The sequence below is a fragment of the Chelonoidis abingdonii genome, chromosome 4 (assembly GCF_003597395.2).
Source record: "Chelonoidis abingdonii isolate Lonesome George chromosome 4, CheloAbing_2.0, whole genome shotgun sequence".
NCBI classification, from domain to species: Eukaryota; Metazoa; Chordata; order Testudines; family Testudinidae; genus Chelonoidis; species Chelonoidis abingdonii.
In genome coordinates, this window is record NC_133772.1 from 32544863 (window position 1) to 32569240 (window position 24378).

The following is a 24378-nucleotide window of genomic DNA, read 5'->3' on the forward strand; positions in this document are numbered from 1 at the left end:
TCGTGACCCATACTCTCCTTGCATCACTTACCTATATAGTCTATTGCCACGTGCAGCCTTGTAAATAACAGGCCTGCATTTTTTTTTGCCCCTGCAAATACGTGGCAATCTACAGTTACAAGGTGCTGCTGCTGCTCCATGCAGATAGGCATCAAGCCAGAGCTCTCCACAATCCTTCAGAGAGCTGCAGGAGAGAGAGGGGAACCCATTAATCATAATAACAGTTGTGCTACATCAGCCCACTAGCTGGACCACTGCTCTATCTTAATTGAGCAGTTCCTAGCTTTTGAGTGCTTGACTTTGCCACCTTAACATTCTTTTAACATGGCGTTTTTAAATACAATTTGATATATTTTTGCATATCCCCTCTTATCTGTCTCCTGTTCTTTTAAACTTTCTTCATATGGAAGTTTTTCCATGTCTTTAATCTCATGTCTCTGAATCAAATTTACTTCTGTTATATGCTTTTTGAGATGGGGTTATCAGCAGTGAGTACAACGCTCAAGGTGAGGGCTTCCCATTAATTTAAACAGTGGCATAATAATTTCAGCATTCTCTATCCCATTCCTAGTGGATCTTAACATTTGTGTACTTTTTTGTCTGCTGCTTCACATTGAGCAGAATTCTCCATTGAGTTATCCACAACGATACCTGAGTCTCTCTTGAATTGTTGGAAGTTAATTTAGAAACCGACAAAGGTGTATGAATATTTCAAATTATTCTTGTTACTAGGCATTATCTTGCAGTTGTCAACATTAAGTTTCATCTGCAATTGTGTTACCTAGTCACCAATCTTTGTTAGGTTCCAAAGTCTTCCCTGGTCTTGGCTGAATTAAATACATTTGTCATCTGCAAACTGTACCACCTCTCTGCTCCCCCCCTTTGACAGATCTTTAATAAAAATATATTAAAGAAGATGCTAATACCAATGGCTCTTGTGATAACCCACACCTGTCCTCTTTGTCCATGATAAAAAAGGACAGTTTTCCCACCTCTTTATTTTCTGGCTTGTAGCTAGTTTCTGATCTGTGACAGTACTTTGCTTCTTATCCCAAAAAACTGAAGTGCAGTGTCTCTTCAGAAAAGGTATAACAGGTAAAGATTGGAGCAGTTTCCCTTATGCTGTCCCTGCCTGTATACCTGCTGCCTTATCTAGAGGATCCCTCTAGGGGTCAAAGGGCAATTCTTTCGACAGTCCATTCCATCCTATGCATCTCTGCTGACATTATCAACAAGAGGGCAAAACAGGACCAGTTGTTAGGGTAGGTTTTGTGATGCAGACACCTGTCCAGTAAGAACTCAAATTAGAATCCTACCAACAACTCTCATCCAGGCTGTCAGCTGATAACTAGTTATTACCAATGACTTGGTTCTTAGAAACCAGCAGTTGATTTTACGTAGTGATTGAGAGGTGAAAGGCTCCCTGTGACACTTCCAGGGCCCTGACCCATCCAATTCTGTCATATCTATCACATCTCCTCACTATTTCATACTGTGCACCTCTCCTCCCATTTGCTATGCTGTGGACGCCACTCATCTGCCAGTGCACTGAATTTTCCTGAGTAGTACTTACTGCACAACATCTGCAAAGGCAGTGAGGAGCGGCATGCAGTGGTACTCAATGCTGTGCTTGGCACACAGGGACTTCACCAGGGGGCCCACCTTCCAGTAATTGCATGGAGGCATTGTGGGGAAAAGGCTGTGAAAAGAGAATGAAAAGTTTAAATAGGATTCACACCCTTTCCCAGTGCCCCAGATGGATCTCTCCCCTCTCCAGGAACCTAAACTGGTCATTTCTCCGCTATAGGGTTTTTGTTCCTTCTCCAAGGTCCCACAGAAACAGATGCCCCACAGAAACGCTATCTTTCCTCAGAAGTCCAAGTCAACTGATTTCCCCAGAAGGATCCTACTATCCCTCCCACTGGGAAACAAGCACTGATTCCCCATAGGGTTCCTGTCCCTGGGCGGGGGCCCAGACTCACTGATGCTCAATTTGGAAGTTATGATGCCCACTGAACCAATCATTGAACAAGGACTGATCCACGTTGCATGTTGCCTGGAGCTGGAGGAGGAAGAGAGAAAAGTAAGTGCGGTCTCATTTCTCATCTCTCTGGATGGCAGGAGAGAGGGTGCAAACTCTTTCCTCCACTTTTCTCTAACATGAGCAGAACCAGCTGGGAATGGAGACCAAAATCTTTCATTAGCAAGACAATAAGACTGGGTCAGAGTGAGAATAGCATCCTGGGATATGGATGGTTATTGCCTTGTCCAGCTCCTGTCTCAGATGTGAACTAGTGCTGTGAAAGTAGAATGAATTATATTGTAAAAATAAGAATGGATTAAAGAAATGCTGTATGTACCTTTAAGTAGAAATAAGAAATGTTAAAATACAGGTGTCAGGAAAAGAAACATTAAGGCATAAACAATGAGTCCACTTAAGCTAATGGTGAAACATTAACCGGAGATTGGTACAAGTTAGCAAGGAAATTAACTATGTATGTCTAGCCTCAGGTAAATTTGTCAATTTTGCTTCCTTTGTTATCTTGTTAAGTTCGCACCCTTTTATCTGTATAAATAAGATAGTTTGTGTCTTTCATGGTGCTCACATTATCTGGGTGTTATTAGCAGACTGATGTGCTAATGAAACAGAGTGGTCTGACAAATTGTGAGTCCTGAGTCTGACTTTGCCAGCGTTCACTATGAGGACCAGCATAGCTCTGTTCCTCTCTTCCCTGATGAGTCCATGTGCCAGGAGAAGGAGAGAGATTATAAGAGTTTCCTGAATAGAGGAAGTTCTACATGGATGCCCCAGATCAGGCACCTTCTTTCAGCCAGTTTCTCATCTTTACATCCAGCATCCTGCAGTCTCCATGTTCTGTTAGAAAAGGGAATTGGTCTGTTATGAAAGTGTAAAGCTTGAGTTGTCATAGGTCTGTTTTCTGTGTAATTTGTTTGCTTTTCCTTACTATTTCATTTTTGAGTCTGTGATTTTTTTCCCCTATTAAATAAACGTTTTCTTTGTTACCCAAAGCAGATCTCAAGTGAGCAAACTGAGTGGGAGCTGTTTTTATATCTTCAGGAGTGAGAAATAAGAAGGGTAGTTAAGAACTCAGGGTGGGGTTTGAGGAAACGGGACCAGAAGGGCTTTTGGGGTCACCTGCAAGGATTAATGAGGCTGCTAGAAGCCAGGGTGAGACCTTTGCTTGTGGGCTGGCCACTGGTGCAAGGGCTCTGAGATGTAGCTGCTTAGCATTAAAGCATCCAAAGGTACAAGGTGGATGGTGAGAGAAGCCCTTACTGGGCTGCGTGATGACCAAAAGTCACATCCTCCTCCTTTATTTCCAAGACATCATATATCCCTCCCTGCTGCAGCCATGAGTTTCTTCCTGCCCCCAATCCCTTGGCATCCCAGATGCTCCCTGTGCATTTGTACCCCTAGCCTGGAATTCACATCCACAGAGGCACAGATTGTGAGAGGGGAAGCATTGTACCTGAGTAGAGAACCAGTCCAGGTTCTTATCATAATCAATGTTCATTGGGACGTGGCTCATGAATAACAGCCAGATAAACCAGATACTCTCCAGGACCCTGTGCAGACAAAGAAACACAAGGCAGTCACTGATCCTGTGCCTGCACAAGCCACTAAAACATTCATATTCTCTCTCATACACACATCACCACCACAACTGGCACGTAATAATCCCATGTACCCATGCCAGCAACGATTGAGTAAAATGTCTGCCTAAACTGTCAGGTTCCAGCAGGGGTGCCATTTTCCAGGGGGGTCTAGACGCCCTGCAAGTTTCAAACCTGAGGTCTACTTGCAGAGCATACCCTAGCTCCAGAAGAGGTTGTTAACTGTAACACAGCTTGAAGTGTGGAACGTGATGAGTTCTGTGCTGCTCTCAGCTTCAGTGCTGCTCTTCTTTCTTCCTTGTGTCAGGATCCTGAACTCGAACATCTCATGGTCACTGCCTCCCAGGTTCCCATCCACTTTTGCTTTCCCTACTAATTCTTCCAATGAGAACCAGGGCCTGTGATCTAGTAACTTCTGTTTGTTGCTGGAAAAAAAGCCTTGTCCATCTCATTCCTCTGGTCTGGCAGTCTATAGCAGATTCCCACCACAACATCACCCTTGTTGCTCACACTTCTAAACTTAATCCAGAGACTCTCAGGTTTTTCTGCAGTTTCATACCGAAGCTCTGAGCAGTCATACTGCCCTCTTACATACAATGCAACTCTCCCACCTTTTCTGCACAGCCTGTCCTTCCTGAACGGTTTGTATTCATCCATGACAATACTCAGTCTGGAGTACTTGTGGATAGTTCTCTGAAAACTTCTGCTCAATGTGCAGTGGCAATCAAAAAAGTTAACAGAATATTGGAAATCATTAGGAAAGAGATAGATAATAAGACATAAAATATCTTATTGTCTCTATATAAATTCAGAGTGTGTCCACGTCTTGAATACAGCATGAAGATTTAGTCACCCCATCTCAAAAAAGATATATTAGATTTGGAAAAGGTACAGAGAAGGGCAACAGAAATGATTAGTGGTATGGAACACCTTCCGTATGAAGAAAGAATAAAAAGACTTTTCAGCTTGGAAAAGAGATGACTAAGGAAGGAGATGATAGAAGTCCAATCGTGAATGGGGTGGAAAAATTGATTGACCATTTTAATGTTCATATATAGAACCCAGATTTAGCAACCCACCCCCTGTAACCCGGTAGACCCTACTCCCCTCTCAGAGCCGAGTAGAACCCAGAAGTCATGACAGGATCTCTTTCTCTGCAGACTTAGTAACAAAGTAAGAATATATATTAAAATTTTAAACCTAACTAGTGTCCTCTAAGTAATTTGCCACAAGATATCAGAGCATGTTAGTTTTAAAGCTGAGTGGGCGTAATATTTATTTATTTTTCTTTCTTTTATATAGGAATTAGATACAGGGCTCCTGTTATCTAATTGCTAAGTTATCTGTCAAAAAAACTAGAGTTTAAGTGCCTAAGTAGCCTTTGCAATCACAGTTAAAGTTGTCCCTCATACCAAAATCTGAAATAGCGCCCCTGGACTCCAGCAAAACATTTGCATACTCCAGCCACCCCATGGTCAGTAAAAGGAACAGCACAAAAAAACCCCCATCTATTATTTGGGTCAGGGCCAGAGGAGCTGAGTTCATGGGTGCTCCGGGGCTGGAACACCTATGGGACAAAATAGTGGGTGCTCAGCACCCACTGGTGGATCTGCTGATCAGCTCCTCCCTCTCCCCCCAGCTCCTTCCTCCCGCTGCAATCAGCTGTTCAGCAGTGTGCAGGTGCTGGGAGGGAGGGGGCAGAATAAGGGTGCGCTGTGCTTGGGGAAGAAGGCATTACAAGGTGGGAAGAGGCATAGTGGGGGGGGAGCAGGGACCTTATGGGAAGGGGTGCAGTGGGAGTGGGGCCTGGGGCATAATAATAGGAGATATACCAATCTCCTAGAACTGGAAGGAACCTTGAAAGGTCATCAAGTCCAGCCCCATGCCTTCACTAGCAGGACCAAGTTCTCATTTTTGCCCTAGATCCCTAAGTGGCCTGCTTAAGAATTGAACTCACAACCTTGGGTTTAGTAGGCCAATGCTCAAATCACTGAGCTATCCCTGGGAAATGACAAAATTGGTGCCTGTATGTACAAACACATAAAATTATGAAAACACTGCCTTGAAGAGTTTACAAGCTAATTTAGGACAGCACACAAGCAGGGGGGATGAGTATAGGAGACACAGGATAGGCATATGCCTGATTTGCATATTGAAGATTATTTGCATGAAACACATTTTGCCCTGCTGGCCCCTGGCTTGCTCTTGTGAGCTGTTGATTTACCACAGGCATCCAAACCGCTGTGGGCCTTATGCAGAAGCTTAAAGCCAAGCTATTTTTGTCATGAACTGAGCATATTTTATCAACAAAACATCTCTCTCCTTTCTCTGAGGGTTTCTTGCTGCCCTGGTCACAGCAACTGACAGTGGGTGAGCGCAGACTTCCTCTTCAGTGCTGCCATTATGCTCCTGTGCAGTTCCCTGTCATCATACTGGGTCAACATAACCTCACTTGGTGTCATACCACAGTCCCCTACTTGGTAGATCTGCTACTCAAAAATTTGCTTGAAAGCATTAGTTACAGTGATTGCAACTTCCATGCTGTCTCCCAGCACAGCAATCAGAGGGCAGGATGTCCCTTGAAGGATGCAGACTCTCGTTCCAGTTTCCCAGACAACAAAGTGTTTGATGTTGTGTTAGAGAAAGATGACTAGATACAGAAAAAAAGAAGCAATTGGGGAAAATGAGATGCTGGGGGGCTAGATGGGGTGAACTGCCAAAGAGACAAAAGGGAGAGGAAAGTACCAAAAGGGACAGACAGAGCAAGGCCGAGAAGAAGGCACAGCCAAAGGGAGCTGAGGGATCAGTGAACGATACCTGAGCAGCAGATAGAACCCTAGGAGACTCTTCACCCTCAATAAGGGCTCATAAGTGAGAAAGAATCGGATGTAGAAGCTCAGCATCCAGGCCAGGTCCTGTCAGAGAGGAGAGGAGATGAAGAAGAATAACAAATCATGCCCCTCCTCTGTCCCCACATGGGTTCTAGAAACTGCTGGATTCTGATCTTTTTCTTCTCCCCCAGGGACAGGGTATGACCAGTGGGTACCCACCCACAGCACACCTGAAGAGCGTATTGTTTAGGGTTGAGAAACACTGGACTGCAGCTTTGCAGCCCCCAACAGTGTCCTGCAGCAGCAGGCACCCTGCTTCGATCCTCCCTGTGCATTGTAATCCACATCCACTATATAGCTGTTTAATTTATTAACATTTGTTCCTATCACCATGATCAAGAAGCACATTGGAAAAACTAAAAGAGAACAAACTGTGCCTGGTGAGTGGTTCAGATCAAACAAGTTTCTGAAATGAGAGATTTCCAGAGCCAGGATTATCCACTATTAGACATACCCTGCCACCCACATCTCACTCTCTAGGGAGTTCCTCCCTTGGTACTGAGGGATGGAGCTTTCTATCAAAGTGAAAAATGCCATGGTCACAGAATAGTGAGTGAAAGGCAGATTCAGAGATATTCAGCTCCCACTTAGACAGAGCTTTTATAGATGATAATGAATAGGGAGCATGCGCAGAGTTACTAGCGTGAAGTATGCTGACCATCGTGCACACAAGAGAAATTTGGTCGAGGAGGGATCAAAACTTTCTTTAATTTGAAAGCTAATCACAAAATTCACTATGGAGAGATGATCACCCTGACATAAGTTAGTAATATCCATCTTTAAATGTGTACATAAACAATAATTAATACTCCAAATACTCTGTTATGAAACAGTTGCTACACACTTAGTATACCACAAACGCAAGGAAATGAAAAACTAAAACCTACTGGTAAATAGCTGTTTATGGGAACACATTTGGCCTCTATCACAACTACTGAATTCCACTGCATACAAGCTTCATTGTGCCCCCTCTAGGGATGTCAGTGTTCCAGCACCCTCTTCTACAAACTTCCTTCACCAAACACACTACGCTATACCAGAGCCTCTGTCATAAACAGATAGTTAAGGGTTAATGCCTCTTTTACCTGTGAAGGGTTAAGAAGTTCACCTTGCCTAGCTGACACTTGACCAGAGGAACCAATGAGAGAACAAGATATTTCAAAAGTTTCTTTTGTTTAGTCAGTTTTCAGTTTCAGCCGGAGTGAAAAAGATCAAGAGACCAGCCTGTTATCAGAGTAGTGAGTTTTAGAAAGGAATAAATAGGTTTATGTTTATTTTCTTTTGTAACTTGTCTTGGTGCAATTAGGGAATTATCAAATTAGGTATTCTTGTGTGTATTAAGATTTTTGCGCAGGGGAACATCCTGTGTTTTCAATCTATTGTCTGTGAGATTAGCTGGTATGCTGTCTCCCAGAGATTCTTTTATCTTTCTTTTCTTTAATTGAAAGCCTTCTTTTTAAGAACCTGATTGATTTTTTCCCTGTTTTTTAGATCCAAGGGAATTGGATCTGGACTCACCAGGGAATTCGTGGAGGAGTCTCTCAAGGCTACCCAGGGAGGGGAAAGTTTTGGGGAGAAAGAGAGTGTTCCAGGTACTCAGAAATCTGGATGGTGGCAGCAAGATCAGATCTAAGTTGGTAATTAAGCTTAGAAGTTGTAGTGGGGCAGATTGCCCCACTTCTTGGGAGAGTGGGCTGGGGCAGGCCAGGGAGCCTGCGCAGCCCAGGAGCCAATCAGAGAAGGGCTTATAGGGAGTCAATCAGGGCCCAGATTGTAGACAGCCAATCAGGGCCAGGCTCAGAGGTATATAAAGGCTGCCCAGAGCAGGAGCAGTCAGTCTGTCCCAGGCCTTTGAAGGGAGAAGGTCAGTCTCTAGGGGGGAGACTAGCACTGCGGACAGCGAAGTGCTGGGTAGTCTCAGGGAAGCTAGAAAGCTCTAGCCCCTAGCCGCCAGGCTGCAGGCCCTGACAAAGAAAGGGCCTAGCGGGTGCAAGGGGCGGTAGGGGAAGTGGCCCAGGGAAACAGACGAAGGAGGAAAAGGAGGGGACAGCAAGGCTAACGCCAGAGGGTCCCTGGGCTGGGACCCAGAGTAGAGGGTGGGCCTGAGTCCCCCTGCCTCCTTGCAGTACATCCAGCTGCAAGCTGTAGAGACCACGCCAGATCCCTGCCAAGAGGGATTAGACTTGGAGGGCGGGTGATTGCTTATAAAGGCTGGAATGTGGGACTGCTGAGGATCGATCTCCGGAAGGGGATGCAGATGGACTGAGGGGCACTGCCGGAGGGCAGTGGCCTCGAAGAGGACGCTGCTGAGCAGGGAGCAATGCGGGTCCAGAAACGCCGACAGAGGGCAGAATAACGGACGGGACACCACCAGGAGGGGGCGCTCCACTGGAAATGAGCTAATTCCCAGGAGAGACCAGCAGGAGGTGCCAGGTGGTGAGTCCCCACCCGTTTACAGAAGTGTCCATGTAGGTCCCCACATCTGTACCCTAAAGTTCAGATTAGGGGTGAGACCTATGACAGCCTCCCTTCTGCTCTCTTCCCTCTCAATGCTGCTCCCTGTGGATGTTTGGTGTAATAGTCTGGGTGTTTGGAGGGAATAGTTTGGTAAAGGGAGTCTTGGATGGTTTGCATCAGTAGAGGGTCAGAATTAAGTTTATGATATATGTGGTCTGTGGAGATGGTGACCAGAAAGCAGAGACAACTGCATTATTGTCATGGAGGCAATGAAACCTGGATTAACATGAGTCATTGTTTACCTGAGATACTGATGTCACCCAGGTCAGAACAATAAATCTTGGAAACTCCAGTCCCAGTCCTAACAATAGGAGAGTGCCAGTAGGATAGTGCCAGTATTCATAAAATCTTTTAGCTTAAACTTGCAATTCAGGTGATCACTGTGAAATGACCTAGGACTGGATGATCGAGGTTCTAAAGGAACTTTCAAGGGTGATAGAACCATTACAGAGAAACTAAATGAATTCTTTGTATCAGTCTTCACTGCAGAAGATGTGAGGGAGAGTCCCATACCTGTGCCATTCTTTTTAGGGGATAAATATGAGGAACTGTCCCAGATTGAGGTGTCATTAAAGGTGGTTTTGGAATAAATTGACAAATTAAACAGTAATAAATCACTGGAGCTAGATGGTATTCACCCAAGAGTTCTGAAGGAACTTGTATACGAAATTGCAGAACTACTAATTGTGGTATGTAACTTATCATTTAAATCTGACTGCAAGATAGCTAATGTGATGTCGATTTTTAAAAAGGGTTCCAGAGGTGATCCTGGCAATTATAGGTTGGTAAACCTAACTTCAGTACCAGGCAAATTGGTTGAAATTATAGTAAAGAACAGAATTATCAGACACATAGATGAACATGATTTGTTGGAGGAAGAGTCAACATTTTTGGAAAGGGAAATCATGCCTCACCAATCTATTATAATTCTTTGAGGGGGTCAAACAAGTATGTGGACAAGGGTGATCTAGTGGATATAGTGCACTTAGATTTCCAGAAAGCCTTTGACAAGGTTCCTTACCAAAGGCTCTTAAGCAAAGTAAGCTGTTATGGGATAAAAGGGAAGGTCCTCTCGTGGACTGGTAACTGGTTAAAAGATAGGAAACAAAGGGGGAGGAATTAATAGTCAGTTCTCAGAATGTAGAGAGATAAATAGTGCATCTCCCCAGGAATCTGTACTGGGCACAGTCCTATTCAAAATATTCATAAATGATCTGGAAAAAGAGGTAAACAGTGAGGTGGCCAAATTTACAGACGATAGAAAACTACTCAAGATAGTTAAGTCCAAAGCAGACTGAAGAGTTACAAAAGGATCTCACTAAACTGGGTGACTGGGCAACAGAATGGCAGATGAAACTGAATATTGATAAATGTAAAATAATGCACATTGGAAAACATAATCCCAACTATGTAATCAAAATGATGGGGTCTAAATTAGCTGTTACCACTCAAGAAAGATTGTGGAGTCATTGTGGATAGTTTTCTGAAAACATCTGCTCAGTGTGAAGTGGCAGTCAAAAAAACCAACGTTAGGAACCATTAGGAAAGAGAGAGATAAAAAGACAGAAAATATATCATAATGCCTCTATATCAATCCATGGTATGCCCACACCTTGAATACTGCATGCAGATATGGTCGCCCCATCTCAAAAAAGACATATTGGAATTGGAAAAGGTACAGTGAAGGGCAACTAAAATGATGAGGGATATGGAACAGCTTGTGTATGAGGAGAGATTAAAAAGATTGGGACTAAGGAGGGATATGATAGAGGTCTATAAAGTCTTGACTGGTGTGGGGAAAGTGAATAAGGAAATGTTATTTTTTCCTTCACATAATGCAGGCACTCGGAGTTACCCAATGAAATTAATAGGCAGCAGCTTTAAAACAAACAAAAGGAATTACTTCTTCATACAACACAAAGTGAACCCAGGGAACTCTTTGCCAGGGGATGTTGTGAAGACCAAAACTATAACAGGGTTCAAAAAGAACTAGATAAGTTCACGGAGGATCATCAGTAGCTATTAACCAGGATGCGCAGCGATGCAACACGTTGCTCTGAGTGTCCCTAGCCTCTATTCACTAGAAACTGGGAGTGGACAACAGGGAATGGATCACTTGATGATTGCCTGTTCTGTTCATTGCTTCTGATGCACCTGGCATTGGCCACTGTCAAAAAACAGGATATAGGGCCGGATGGACCATTACTCCTACTCAGTATGGCCATTCTTATTTTCTTATTAATATTTGAAGGGTGCAACACCTCATGTGCTCCTGTGTCTTTCAAGGTTCTTTGTACATCCATAGTCATGATTAGGCAGCACTTACCACCCAGTCTTTTCTCTGGATAGTCCTGTGGAATGCAAAGTATTGAAAGTAGACAGGAAACGCGAACGGGAGAATTGCTGGAAGAGGGAATGAGGAGAACATAGCGACATTATTAATCACATCATCTAAACATTGACGCCACCAAAAAGAAGGGATCAGCTGCTGTTTAACATCCTCCCTGTTTACTGTTGCAATAGAATGTATTTCATTATCACAGTAAGATGTGAATACATCATTTTGTTTCTTTCCAAGTCTCCAGCATGCAAGTCACTCCAGCTATGTCTCTGTGTGTGCAGCCAGCCAGCCAGCCACACCTTACCAGGCTTGATTATACTGTAGAGTTATCCCAGTTCACTAGCAGTCTTAGATTTCCCCCCACCAATGTCTGTGCTCTACTGCTCAATCCTCTCCTGGACAATAAAAGTTTATATAAAGTCCATTATAGCTTAATAGAGATAATATACACAAATTTTGTTATGCCAAACAGTTTCACAAGGCTGGTCTACACTACGGGGTAAAATAGATTTTAGATATGCAATTTCAGCTATGTGAATAACGTAGCTGAAGTTGAATATCTAAAATCGATTTACTCACCCGTCCTCATCGCGCAGGATCGATGTCCGCGGCTCGCCATGTCAATTCTGGAACTCTGTTGGGGTTGGTGAGTTCTGGAATCGATATAAGCACGCTCAGGGATCGATATATCCCGTCTAGATTAGATGCAATATATCGATCCCCGAGCAATCGATTTTAACGCGCCGATACGGTGCGTAGTCTAGACGTGGCCACAGACAATTCAGTTTAAACAAACTGGATTAGATAAAGCAATAAAACCAGTTTATTAACTACAAGGAGAGATTTTAAGTGAGTACAAATAATGAGGCATAAAATCTGAAATGGTTACAAGAAAAATAAAGATGAAATGCAACTGGTGCCTAATGTAAAAATTATATTAAATTCAAAGCAAAGTTTTCTCACCACATGCTCTTGGCAATCTTAGTGACCAAACTTCTTTGATTAGGACCCTTTCTCCAGTTCAGTGACTGCTTCCTTCGTTCCTCTTGGTGCAGTGAATTAATGGATAAAGACAGTGAGAGAGGAGTGCTGGCTTGGGATTTTTTTCACTCCTTTTTATTGCGTCAGTCCCCCTCTTTTGGAAAACATTTCCATCTGAGATCCAGGAGACAAAGAACACTAGTCTACAATTTTTGAGAAGCCGTCTGCTTCAGAGATAAAATGTGGTATTTATTATGTATTTTGATGTGCTGAATTCAAATATGACAATTAAAACAACTGATTGGCTACTGTTTCTAAGATATTTAAGTTTTTACATTTTATGTCTATGTATATTGTGTAGATAGTAGAGTTTTAATCATAAATTGTAAACCTATGTCTTCATGTGTTTATGTTGCTTTACATGATGATATTTCACCTGTCCTGCTTATGTAACACTTAAAATCAGCAAAAGGTTATATAAATAAAATTTATTATGAAACAAAAGGCAAAAAACATTATGTATAGTTTAGTCCTATTCAGTGTCTACCGGCACTTCTTGGCTTGTTCTTGTATTCATTAAATGGAGCATCTCTTGTCACTGTCCAGCAATAGTCTGCAAGCATTGATGGGCTCCATTTGCCCTGATAGCGTTTCTCCATTGTTGCAATGTCCTGTGAAATCGCTCGCCATGCTCGCGCTCACTGCTCCGCAGTTCGGTGGAAAAAATCTAGTTGAGAGTGCAAAAAATGTATCTTTAATGACATGTTGCAACCAAGGCTTTGTTGCCTTCAGGTGGTTTCCACCAACAACTGTAGTTGTCTGCTTGTTGTTTCCGAGAAAATTATTGCCACTAACTGGAAGAGCTTTCCATGCTATCTTTTCCTTGCCCGCAGTGCATGGTCAAATCTCATCTCGAAGAAGCTCACGAATCTGAGGACAACAAGACACCTTCCTTTATCTAGTTTCACTTAACCTTGGAAATTTTCCACGGAGGTACTTGAAAGCTGCTGTGTTTTGTCAATGCTTGACAAAGTTCTTCATCAGACCCACTTGGATGTGTAAGGTGGTACAAAAATCTTCCTTGATTCAACAAGTGGGATGCTGACACTTTCCTCCAGGCTCCAATGACGTCGGAGTGCCAATCTTTCTTGATGTAGTGGGAATCTCTTGAACATGTTGAGGCTGCCATCACACATCGATCTTTGTTGCATGCTACAAGATCCCTTCCATGAAGAAGAATGGGACAAGATCCTTTTGACGGTCACGGAACATGGAAACCCTAACATCACCTGCCAGGAGATTCCACTGCTGTAGTCTGGAGCCCAACAGCTAGACTAGAGCCAATCAACAATTTTAAGCATCATTTTTGTTCTCAGTGACCCAGAACTAGTAAAGTTTGACTACGTTTATTTCAGAAGCATTTTGGCTGTAGAGCAGTGGAATCCATAGGGGAAGTTTTTAAGAACAGATTAGATCAATACTTGTTGGGTATTATCTAGTTATACTCAATCCTGCCTTAGCACGGGGGAATGGACTAGATGGCCTTTGAGGTCCCTTCCAGATTTACATTTTCTGTGATTCTATAAACCCTTCAAATTCCAGCCTCAGCAGAGACCAAGAATGCTGTCTCAGAAGCAGGAGATTTGAAAGGAATGTTAGGAACTACATTGAGACCATTTCAGAGCTAACTTCTGAAAGTTGCCTTGTCCCTTCCATTGTGAGTGGCCTGTGCTAACAGTCAAAAAATGGGTTCTGGGTGTCATCGCCCATGCCTGAACCAGCCACTTTCATTCTTTGCCTGCTACCCAGGAACCTTCCTCTTCACTCTTCAGGGTTCTTTCTCACAAGAGACTGTTGTAAAAAGAAGTCACCTCGTTGCTGTATCTAGGAGTCATATAGAAGGTGCTGCAAGAGTGCAGGGGAAGAAGCTTCTCCAGTTATTTGTTGATTCAGAAAAAGAAAAGGGGTCTCTGTCCTGTTATAGACCCGAGGAGAATGAACAAATATGTACATGGCCTCAGATTCAGGCTGATAACTGTTGCCTCCATCTCTTCAGGCTCAGGACTGGCTCTCAATTTACAGGATGCATACTGGCACATTGTCATCCACCCAGAACACAGGAAGTACATGAGATTTATAGTTGGGCCAAATCACTACTAGTACAAAGCATTCTCAGAGTGATTCATCTACCATCTTATCCTAAAAAACAGTTTTTTTTGGTGGCCATCACTTTGGCTAGAAGAGTGAGTGAGCTCAGCCTCTCCTAGTGATACCCCCATGTGACAGTCATTCCCAAGGTAGCTTCCATATTTCACTGAAACCTACTAGTTAAGTTATCCATATTCTTTCCAAAACCACAGTGGGCAGAAAAGCAGAAGAAACTACATATTCTTATGTACCTAAAGCTCTTCATTATTATCCTGATAGGTCCAAATCTTTTATAGTGTTCTCTTGTCCATTTGCGGCTATAGCCAGCTGCTCCAAGGACCAGGCTATTTCATCGCAAAGTCTAATATAAAATAGATGTGTCCCACTGTGTTAACAGGTGGCCTGTGTACCACTCACACTGACTACTAAAGCTCATGTCATCATATCTCAAACAACATCCTCAACCTGCTTCCAAAATGTGCTGACATCTGCAAGGCCACAACATGGAGCAATCCACTCATGTTTGGCTAGTATTATGCACTGAACTTTGCTGCTAGATTAGATGCCAAATTTGTAAGAGCAGTCCTCCAATCACTATTTGACTGATGCACCTCATTCCCCTCATTTGGACAGTGGAATCCACACTGACACACACATGAAGAGAGAATGGTTATTTATCCTCAAGTATCTGTGCTTCTTTGAGATGTTTTAGTCAATGTGGATCCCATGCCTCACCCTCTGTCCTCACTTTCAGAGTCCTCAGCAGACACTGGCTTCGAATTGCAAGGGATCTGAGGGCTGGTTGCAGCCTCTCCACTCTTCATGCCCCTTCATGGCAGCTTTAGGAGACACAGGGCACAATCATGGCACCGATGGACATTGCTATTCAGAAAAGATTGAGCTCACACATAAAAAGTGCATGTAGGTAGTTTTCTGCAGAACTGCTGCCCAGCCATTCGATCTCCAGTCTGTAGCAGTGCATGGGATTCTTCTGTCCTAAGTGCAGGACTCTGCACTTGTCCTTGAACCTCATTAGATTTCTTTTGGCCCAATCATCTAACTTGTCTAGGTCCCTCTGTATGCTATCCCAACCCTCCAGCATATCTACCACTCCTCCCAGTTTAGTGTCATCTGCAAACTTGCTGAGGGTGCAATCCACGCCATCCTCCAGATAGGAGGACAAAAAGATGAAGAGAAAGGAGGATCCTGTGTCCCACACTCAGTTTCTCATACACTGTGACCTGTCAGGCTGGACAGGGGAAGCGGAGTCCTTTCTCTGTTCGTTCCCCACTGGGAGGAATTAATTCAGGAGTCTGTGACAATTGCTGGGTGAGTGGCCTTTGGGGAAGTAGAGATACTCAGTGACAAAGAAGTACTTGTGCTGGTGGTTGTAAGGCATGAACTTCTTCTTCTTCATCCCAAGCTGTGAAGGGAGAGAGGACCATGGCAGGTCAGCAGGGCTAGAGACACCCAGGCACACGCTTACGAAACCTAACCCACTCTGAGAGTTACCTATTCAGCCACTTCCCAAGTTAAATGACCTTACAGGTAACGACAAGCTTTGCAAGTGCAACCAAAATACAGTAACCTTAGGTGTCTGTCAGAGGTAACTAGAAGACAACATGCACCTGCCTGGGATAGGGTTCCAAAGCGTGTAGGGTTTGTCTCTTGTTCATTCCTCAATAGTCTCCTTTCATCCCTTAGCCTCCCTGCCACAGGCACCAACCCATGCAGAATGGGCAGGCAACGGACTTGTCCAGAACTAATTAATAAGAAACCTACCGACCGCTACACCTACCTTCATGCTTCCAGCTTCCATCCCAGGCACATCACACGATCCATTGTCTACAGCCAAGCACTGAGGTACAACCGCATCTACTCTAACCCCTCAGACAGAGACCAGCACCTACAAAATCTCCACCAAGCATTCTCAAAACTACAATACCCGCACGAGGAAATAAGGAAACAGATCAACAGAGCCAGACGTGTACCCAGAAGCCTCCTACTGCAAGACAAACCCAAGAAAGAAACCAACAGGACTCCACTGGCCATCACATACAGCCCCCAGCTAAAACCCCTCCAACGCATCATCAGGGATCTACAACCCATCCTGGACAATGATCCCACACTTTCACAGGTCTTGGGTGGCAGGCCAATCCTTGCCCACAGACAACCTGCCAACCTGAAACGTATTCTCACCAGCAACTGCACACCGCACCATAGTAACTCTAGCTCAGGAACCAATCCATGCAACAAACCTCGATGCCAACTCTGCCCACATATCTACACCAGCGACACCATCACAGGACCTAACCAGATCAGCCACACCATCACCGGTTCATTCACCTGCACGTCCACCAATGTAATATACGCCATCATATGCCAGCAATGCCCCTCTGCTATGTACATCGGCCAAACTGGACAGTCTCTACGGAAAAGGATAAATGGACACAAATCAGATATTAGGAATGGCAATATACAAAAACCTGTAGGAGAGCACTTCAACCTCCCTGGCCACACTATAGCAGACCTTAAGGTGGCCATCCTGCAGCAAAAAAACTTCAGGACCAGACTTCAAAGAGAAACTGCTGAGCTTCAGTTCATCTGCAAATTTGACACCATCAGCTCTGGACTAAACAAAGACTGTGAATGGCTTGCCAATTACAGAACCAGTTTCTCCTCCCTTGGTTTTCACACCTCTACTGCTAGAACAGGGTCTCATCCTCCCTGATTGAACTAACCTCATCTCCAGCTTGCTTGCATATATATATACCTGCCCCTGGAAATTTCCACTACATGCATCTGACGAAGTGGGTATTCACCCACGAAAGCTCCAAAACGTCTGTTAGTCTATAAAGTGCCACAGGATTCTTTGCTGCTTTTACAGATCCAGACTAACACGGCTACCCCTCTGATAATTAATCAGAGGAGCAATCTCAGATGGGGAGAGGTAGGAGATGGGATAGAAAGTACAAGGGTTGGTGCCCTTGGCAGGGAGAGCCCTCTTGTTACGGGAGTTATCATAAAAGAAAGGACTTTACAGCCATTCAGATCCCTGCTCTTGTTCCTTATTTGGACATGAAAAGTTGCTGCAGAATATACCTCCTGCAGTCTCCATGTTGCACTGTATTTTAAAAAGAATGGCTCAGCTGTTTTTGCTCCAGCTTTCCTAACATACTCACCTTTGGGCAGAGACCACATCTGAGTAATTTTAGTTTGGAGGATGAACTTTTGAGAAGTTTTTGTAAGCTCTTTAAATGGGGTGTTGGAATGGAAACATGAAGGCAACCTAAACTATTAGTGTAGGCATCACTAACTTTCCAGGTGTTTTGCCTTGCCTCCCCTCTGCTCTCTTTTCTCTCTGTTTTCTATTTTTTTTTTTTTTGTCTTGTCAGCATGCCTGACAGGAACAAATGAGATTTTGAAGCACAAGTCCATGTACCCACCAGACCTTTCCTAGCATGCCTGAGATGCAGGTAGCTCAGATTCACTGAAGTCTTATGGAATAGACACTTTGTTTCTACCCATTTACAGCATCTCAAACTCGGATTCTTTCTGTAACCCAAGCTGTCCCCCATGCTCACCTCCACAGAGGGTACCTTCCCTAAAGTAAACAAGGTAGGGTGCATATTGAGATCAGGATCCTTGCAGATGCAGTTGGGTTTAGCATGGTGCTGGTTGTGTGTGAGTTTCTACCAGCTAGCAGACAAGCCCTGTGGGAAAGGAGAACAAAAGATACAAACCACGTGGCTGCAAAAAGGAATAATCTCATCCATCATTTCTTCTCCCCTCTTTGAGTTACACCATGTTCCCCTCCTTGCTGTATATATAGAGCAGATCCTCAGTGAGACATTTTCTGAATTCAAGTGGATATCCCATAGTAATCAGTCCTACTGACGCTCCAGTTAGAACTCCCAGAATCAGTACTTACAATCAGTTGGCCTATCACAAACATATGAACCACTTGGTTCCATTTGGGGTTTCTGAATACTGAGAGGTGTCCCAAATCATGTTGCAGATACCCAGCTTGGGTCTGGAAGGGAAAAGGGATCACTGAGCAAACAAAAGCCAACGTAGTGCTATGTCCATTTTTCTACACATTCATCCTAGACACTCCTCTCTCATTGTCCTGTCAGCATCCCCTCACCCCACAGACCCATCTGGGTGAAGGATCCTCTGTTTGATGTGTGATGCTGTATAAAAAGGTGACCGTCTATACTAATATTGTCACCACTGTTACACAATTGTGATAAACTTGTACAAAGTATACCTTGTAAGGTATCACTGGAAAAATTGTAATCTGTGGACAGTGGTCTCAATGAAATACGCATATCATCATTGGGTATGAAGTTACGAAATTTTACTGTATGCTTGTTACTAAACATGTTGTGTTCTGGGTAACACCCACGAGACAGATTAACATTGAATTTAACCAGCCATGGTTGATGGTCCATTAAGGAGAATCAGCTCTTCCTGTGGGCCCCTCCTGAGGATGCCTCAGAGAGCACATGGACAATAGATGCCCCATGACTCAGCAAGGCACTTAGAACATGTGATGCATAACTCCATGTTTGAGCCAGTACTTTCCCATGCACATGGACTGGGGGTACAAATGGGAGATGGTGATATCACCTCCTTGCCTCGTTCCTGAGCCACATCTCTGGACTGTGATTTTTAACAAGGGGGACTTTGAACAGTGGACTGAGGACCCCCATCTTTTGGGTGAATCAGAGAGACTTATTGCAAGCTAGCAGATTTGATATCACTGCTATTACACTGGTCTACAAATTCTAAAATTAGCTAATGTATGAGATTCATTTTAAACTGTTAACTCTCCTTTTTTTTATTAATTAACCTCTAGTTTTAGTTTACTGGAGGACTGCCATCAGCATGGCTTTTTGGTGAGATCCTGAAGTATATATTATCTTAGGGTGAGTGGCTGGCTTGATGGAGCTGGAAGATCCTAGTATGTGATGATTTTTGGTTATAACAACCTTTCATCGTAAAGTCTGGTTGGTACATGAGGGGCCCGGGGACCAGAAGGGGACTGTCTGTGGCTCCACAATAACTAGTATAGTACTTTGGAAGCACACATTTGTTACTGGCTTGGTGAAATCTTATGAGAGTATACCACCAGTCTGGGGTACATGCCCTGTACTCTGGCAGTCTGTCCTAAGATTAACTCTCTTAGCTGCGTACCATACCAAGCAGCATGACGTGCTGATACTAGGGAAACATTTCCTATTCCATCCACAGTCAGTCCTTGTTAGATATGTATTAGAATCGTAGAGTTGGAAGGGACCTAAGGAGGTCATCTAGTCCAACCCCCTGCTGAAAGCAGGACCAATCCCTAACTATTTTTTTTTTTTTTTTTTTGCCTCAGAGCCCTAAATGGCCCCCTCAAGACTGAGCTCACCCTGGGTTTAGCAGGCCAGTGCTCAAACCACCGAGCTATCCCTCCCCTGAAGTTAGGCCAAAGGACACAAACTTATAGAGAAACTGTCCAGTAGCTAAAGTTAAATTCAATCTGGCCACTGCATTTGCAGAATTAGTGAAGGACTCTGTCTATGCTTTGTTACCAAAAGCCTGACTCTCTACTGCTTTGCACCTTGTGTAGCATTTACACTAGTTGAAAGAGGGCGAAAATGTTACCAATTCTAATTTCTTCACTCACTCACACCAGTGGTAGCAGGGTTTTACATCCAAAACAACCAGGTGAAAATGATTGCATAGGGAATTGGAGAACCAGGTCTCAAATCAAGAAGAGGTCTATATTATAGCAGCACCAGTGGACCAAAATACTGTAGTGCTAGTAGTGTGCTTTGTGGCACTGGCACAAATATAAAACATAATAACTTGGAATAGCTTATTCCACTGCCAGTGAACCCTGCCCTCAAGCCCATAAAGTGGCAGAGAACAATTAGATTGTTTTCATGAACAGAGGAATGAAGAGGAATCACCACACTAGCTGCTGTTCTTTTCAGGTAAGTGATCTGACAGCCTGGGGTGAACATACCAAGTCTATATATTAGGGTCATAGGAGAGCTACCAGTGGGAGGAGCAGCTGAGGAACAGGAGTATAGAACTAGTGCTTAGTGTATGGAAGGAACAGGCGAGCCTATTGCTATGTACTGTAGAGTGGGGACTTTACCAGGGAGGTTGTCAGCAGCACTGCAGAGATCAGGAAAGGTAGTAGGGAGGTCCCAAAGTACCAGAGAGCGATCCAGCCGGCAGCCTCTAGCAGCAGAATTTGCAGGAAAATCAGGACGAAGAAGAGGCTCTTGGGGTTCAGAAGTCCCATCCTCTCGATGGTGGCGCGTAGCTCACGGAAATCCTCTACCAGCAGTTTCTGGGGAAGACTCAACTTTGTGACTGACTTGTGCTGTACCCAGAAATGTGATGCAGTTGTTTGCTCTTCTATGTATGTGCCCTTTCAGAGCTTGATGAAAAAACATTGCACAATCTGTGCTCTGGATGTACAGCACAGAAGTCTCAGGGAGGGGTAGGGGGGAGGAAGAGGGAGTTTCTCCGCTTTCTGTTGAAAAGCGTTTGGACTCTGCTCAATCTGGCTGGACGCTGTGGGACAAGATGTTCCTGACTCATTGTGCTGCTTTGCGAAATCTCTCCAACACTGGGAAAAGGTTATAGTTGATGAATGCAGCTCACTCACCAGCCAGAGGGAGAGGAGGTGTGTGTGTGTGTGTGTGTCTGGGGACAATGTCTCTGTACCTCTGGGATTAGCCTATGACTAATGGGCTGCGTTCCTTCCAGTCAAGAAGCCAATGAACCCCTCTTCCACAGCAGGTTCTATGTGACTCCATGAAGCAGCAAGGGTCCTGGAAACCAATAAATAACTAGAAACCCAGATTTGCATGATTTTACCCTAGCCCTTCCTGTAATGGGTCGATGCTCACATCTATGGCGCCTCCTGCTGGCCATCCTGGGAATTAGTTCGCCAGCCTCCAGATACCAAATAGGCCCTGGCAGTACACCCTCAATTTCTGGGTCACCCCACCCAGGGCAACCCCACCTACTATCCCTACCTCACCTCAGTACCAGGCTACTGCCAGTCACCATCTAGCCCCCGTTCACTGGAGCTGACTGCGGTGTATAAGACACTCATCGCTGGCAAGGGGCGGTTTGTACCTGCTGCCTTGGCCTACACCTAGGCTGCCCCTCTGCAACCCCAATACCTTCTTGGCCCTTAACAAGGCCTGCAACCTGGGGTTTTCCAGGACAGAGCTCCCCAGCTCCTCTGGCCTTTCCTCATCCCTGCTCCACTTTAGGTACCCTGCTCAGCTCCCAGCAGCCAGGCCCATTTCTCTCAATATCCATAGAGAGACTCTAGGTTCTGGTCCACTTAGCTGGGCCCTGATTGGACCATGGCCACAGCTGAGGCTGCTTCCCCAATTAGCCTTGCCACAGCCCTCCCCAGGGCTGCTCTTTAACCCCTCCAGGCAGGAGTGGGGTAACTACCCCGCTACATTTCCCAGTTGGGATTCCAACCTGCAGCCATCCCTCAGGGCACTTACATTTTTGCTCGGCTCCATGCTGGTTTGATCTTGTGCCAGCTCCCCAATCAGCAATGAGCTTATGTACTTTCTCACCAGTGCATTGTTGGCATGGAATGCTGTAAAGGCATCCTGCAGATGCACAAGGAAATAGAGTGAGAAAACCACATACCTGAGAGGTGTGCAAGCCAGATACCATGTTAATTCCTTACCGAGGGAGATCACCAAGGTTGCTCAGTGGCTCTGGCTGGTGCCTTCCTCCTCTTTCTCTGCCTAAGTTCATGCTGACTTTTCTTTTCTTCTTTTATTTTGGCTTTTCTTTGCACATTCCAACATGAAGAGCAGGTCAAAAATTTGCTCAGTGAAAGGGAATGCAGGACAAATACAGAAAATAAACCAGTCCTGCACAGTTCCACTTGAAAGGGGATCATGGACCTGTTCCTTTTAACCCCCTTGAAAGCCATGAGTCTGACTGGGTATTGGTGAGATGGGGTAAAATACCATACACCATATGTTCCTGCAGGGACTGCTTTTAAATTGTTAGCATTTTTCAAGTGATACACTCAGTGGTACACCTGAAATACTACAGATGATATCTTGGTTTAGAGGAGATAATACTGTGGTATTTATGGGCAAATGTTCCCTTTTTATTGGAGACCATTGGTCTTGATTTCAGCATTGTGAGTAATGGGTTGGTGGAAGGCAGTAGAATATGGGTATTAAAATACTGACATAAATTGTGAGAAATTAAGAAACGTGGGAGACCGTTTAGTTCCCAACGAATCATTGGACACACTCCTGCCTTTCAGACCACCTTTGCATTGTCCTAATCTTGGTGCTCTGGAGGCTGGTGCAGCCCATGGTTCAAGTAAATATAGCAGTGTACGGCTGCAGTCTAGGATAGTACTGTCATAAACAGATAGTAGAAGTTAATAGAACAGAAGTACTTTATATTTCTTTTAACTGTAAAGGGTTAACAAGTTCAGTGAGCCTGGCTGTCACCTGACCAGAGAACCAATCAGGGGACAGGATACTTTCAAATCTTGAGGGAGGGAAGTTTTTGTGTGTGCTGTTAGTTTTTGGTTGTTGTTCTCTCTGGGTTCTGAGAGTGACCATACGTGCAACCAGGTTTCTCTCCAATACAAGCTCTTATCAGTTCAAAATAGTGAGTACTAGGTAGATAAGGCAAGTTAGGCTTATGTTTGTTTTCTTTATTTGCAAATGTGCATTTGGCTGGAAGGAGTTCAAAGTATTTGGCTGGATTCAAATTTGTATTTTGCTGAAAGGATTTTAATTTGTACTTGTATACTTAGGCTGGGAGGGTATTCCCAGTGTCTATAGCTAAAAAACCCTGTACCTAATCCATCTTAAATTTACAAAGATAATTTTTACTGTTTTTCTCTCTTTAATTAAAAGTTTTTCTTGTTTAAGAACCTGATTGTTTTTTTTATTCTGGTGAGAGACCCCAGGGGACTGGGTCTGGATTCGCTACAAGTACTAAGCTGGTAACTGAGCTTAGAGGAATTCATGCTGGTACCCCATCTTTTGGACGCTAAGGTTCAGAGTGGGGATTTATACCATGACAAGTACTTTGACCCTGCCACATGCCTATACTAGGAGCGATAGAGAAGGGCAGTGTAGGGCTGCATGGCATCTTGGTTAATGATCTCTCAATTAATAAAGTTCACATGTACCTGCTGGTTTTTTGGGGGACAAATGAGCATTGCTTCTGTAAACTTCAGGTGTGTCTCTCCAATCTACTGGGAAACTTGCAGCTTGTCAGTGAAATAGTTGATAAATGAGATCCAGTTTATATAACTGATTTGCATTTTCAAAAAGCCTTTGACTAAATCCTTCACAAGTGGGCAGAAAGGAAACTAACTTGTTATGGAGAGAGAGGTAAAGTCTAGTCATGGATTTAGGAACTGGCTAAAAAACAGAGAACAAATCGTGGCTGATAATCTGGGTGCCCCCCACTCCTAGATCTCACTGTGGCATCCTGTCCTGCGTAGTAACTGATGATCTGAGCACCCCCCGGATGCCGCTGGTAGAACTGTCCGATGTCATAGACCTTCCAGTCAATTACCAGCCACTGCTTCTGCTGTGGGTGTCCCTGGTCTGTGCAGAGTCCGATGTCCTCCCAGGTGAAGAGCTGCATGGAGGAGCCTGCACAAGACTGTGGGTCTTTTTTTGCCTCCTTGCCTTCATGTGCTGGCTGCAGTGCCATCACTACACTTCTCACTTAGTCCCACTGATCCTCTGCCTGCCACTGTCGCCTGCCTGATCAGACACTGTGCAGGCTCTGCCTTTTTACTCTAGCTGGGTAGGAAGTAATGATGCAGCCTGCCAAGTG

The 24378-nt window shown here is 44.3% G+C and overlaps 1 protein-coding gene across 1 annotated transcript; it reads right to left on the reverse strand.

Moving 5' to 3' along the window:
• Positions 1 to 1569: 1569 nt before the first annotated feature.
• On the reverse strand, positions 1570 to 24364 carry LOC116828643 (acyl-CoA (8-3)-desaturase-like). Its single transcript, XM_075065826.1, is given in 12 exon segments — positions 1570 to 1699; positions 1983 to 2062; positions 3492 to 3588; positions 6454 to 6551; positions 11371 to 11452; positions 15560 to 15570; positions 15881 to 15937; positions 18099 to 18227; positions 18446 to 18547; positions 20666 to 20863; positions 22047 to 22157; positions 24016 to 24364. Coding segments are annotated over 12 exon segments (1332 nt in total). The 5' UTR covers positions 24253 to 24364.
• Between the last annotated feature and the right edge of the window lie 14 nt (positions 24365 to 24378).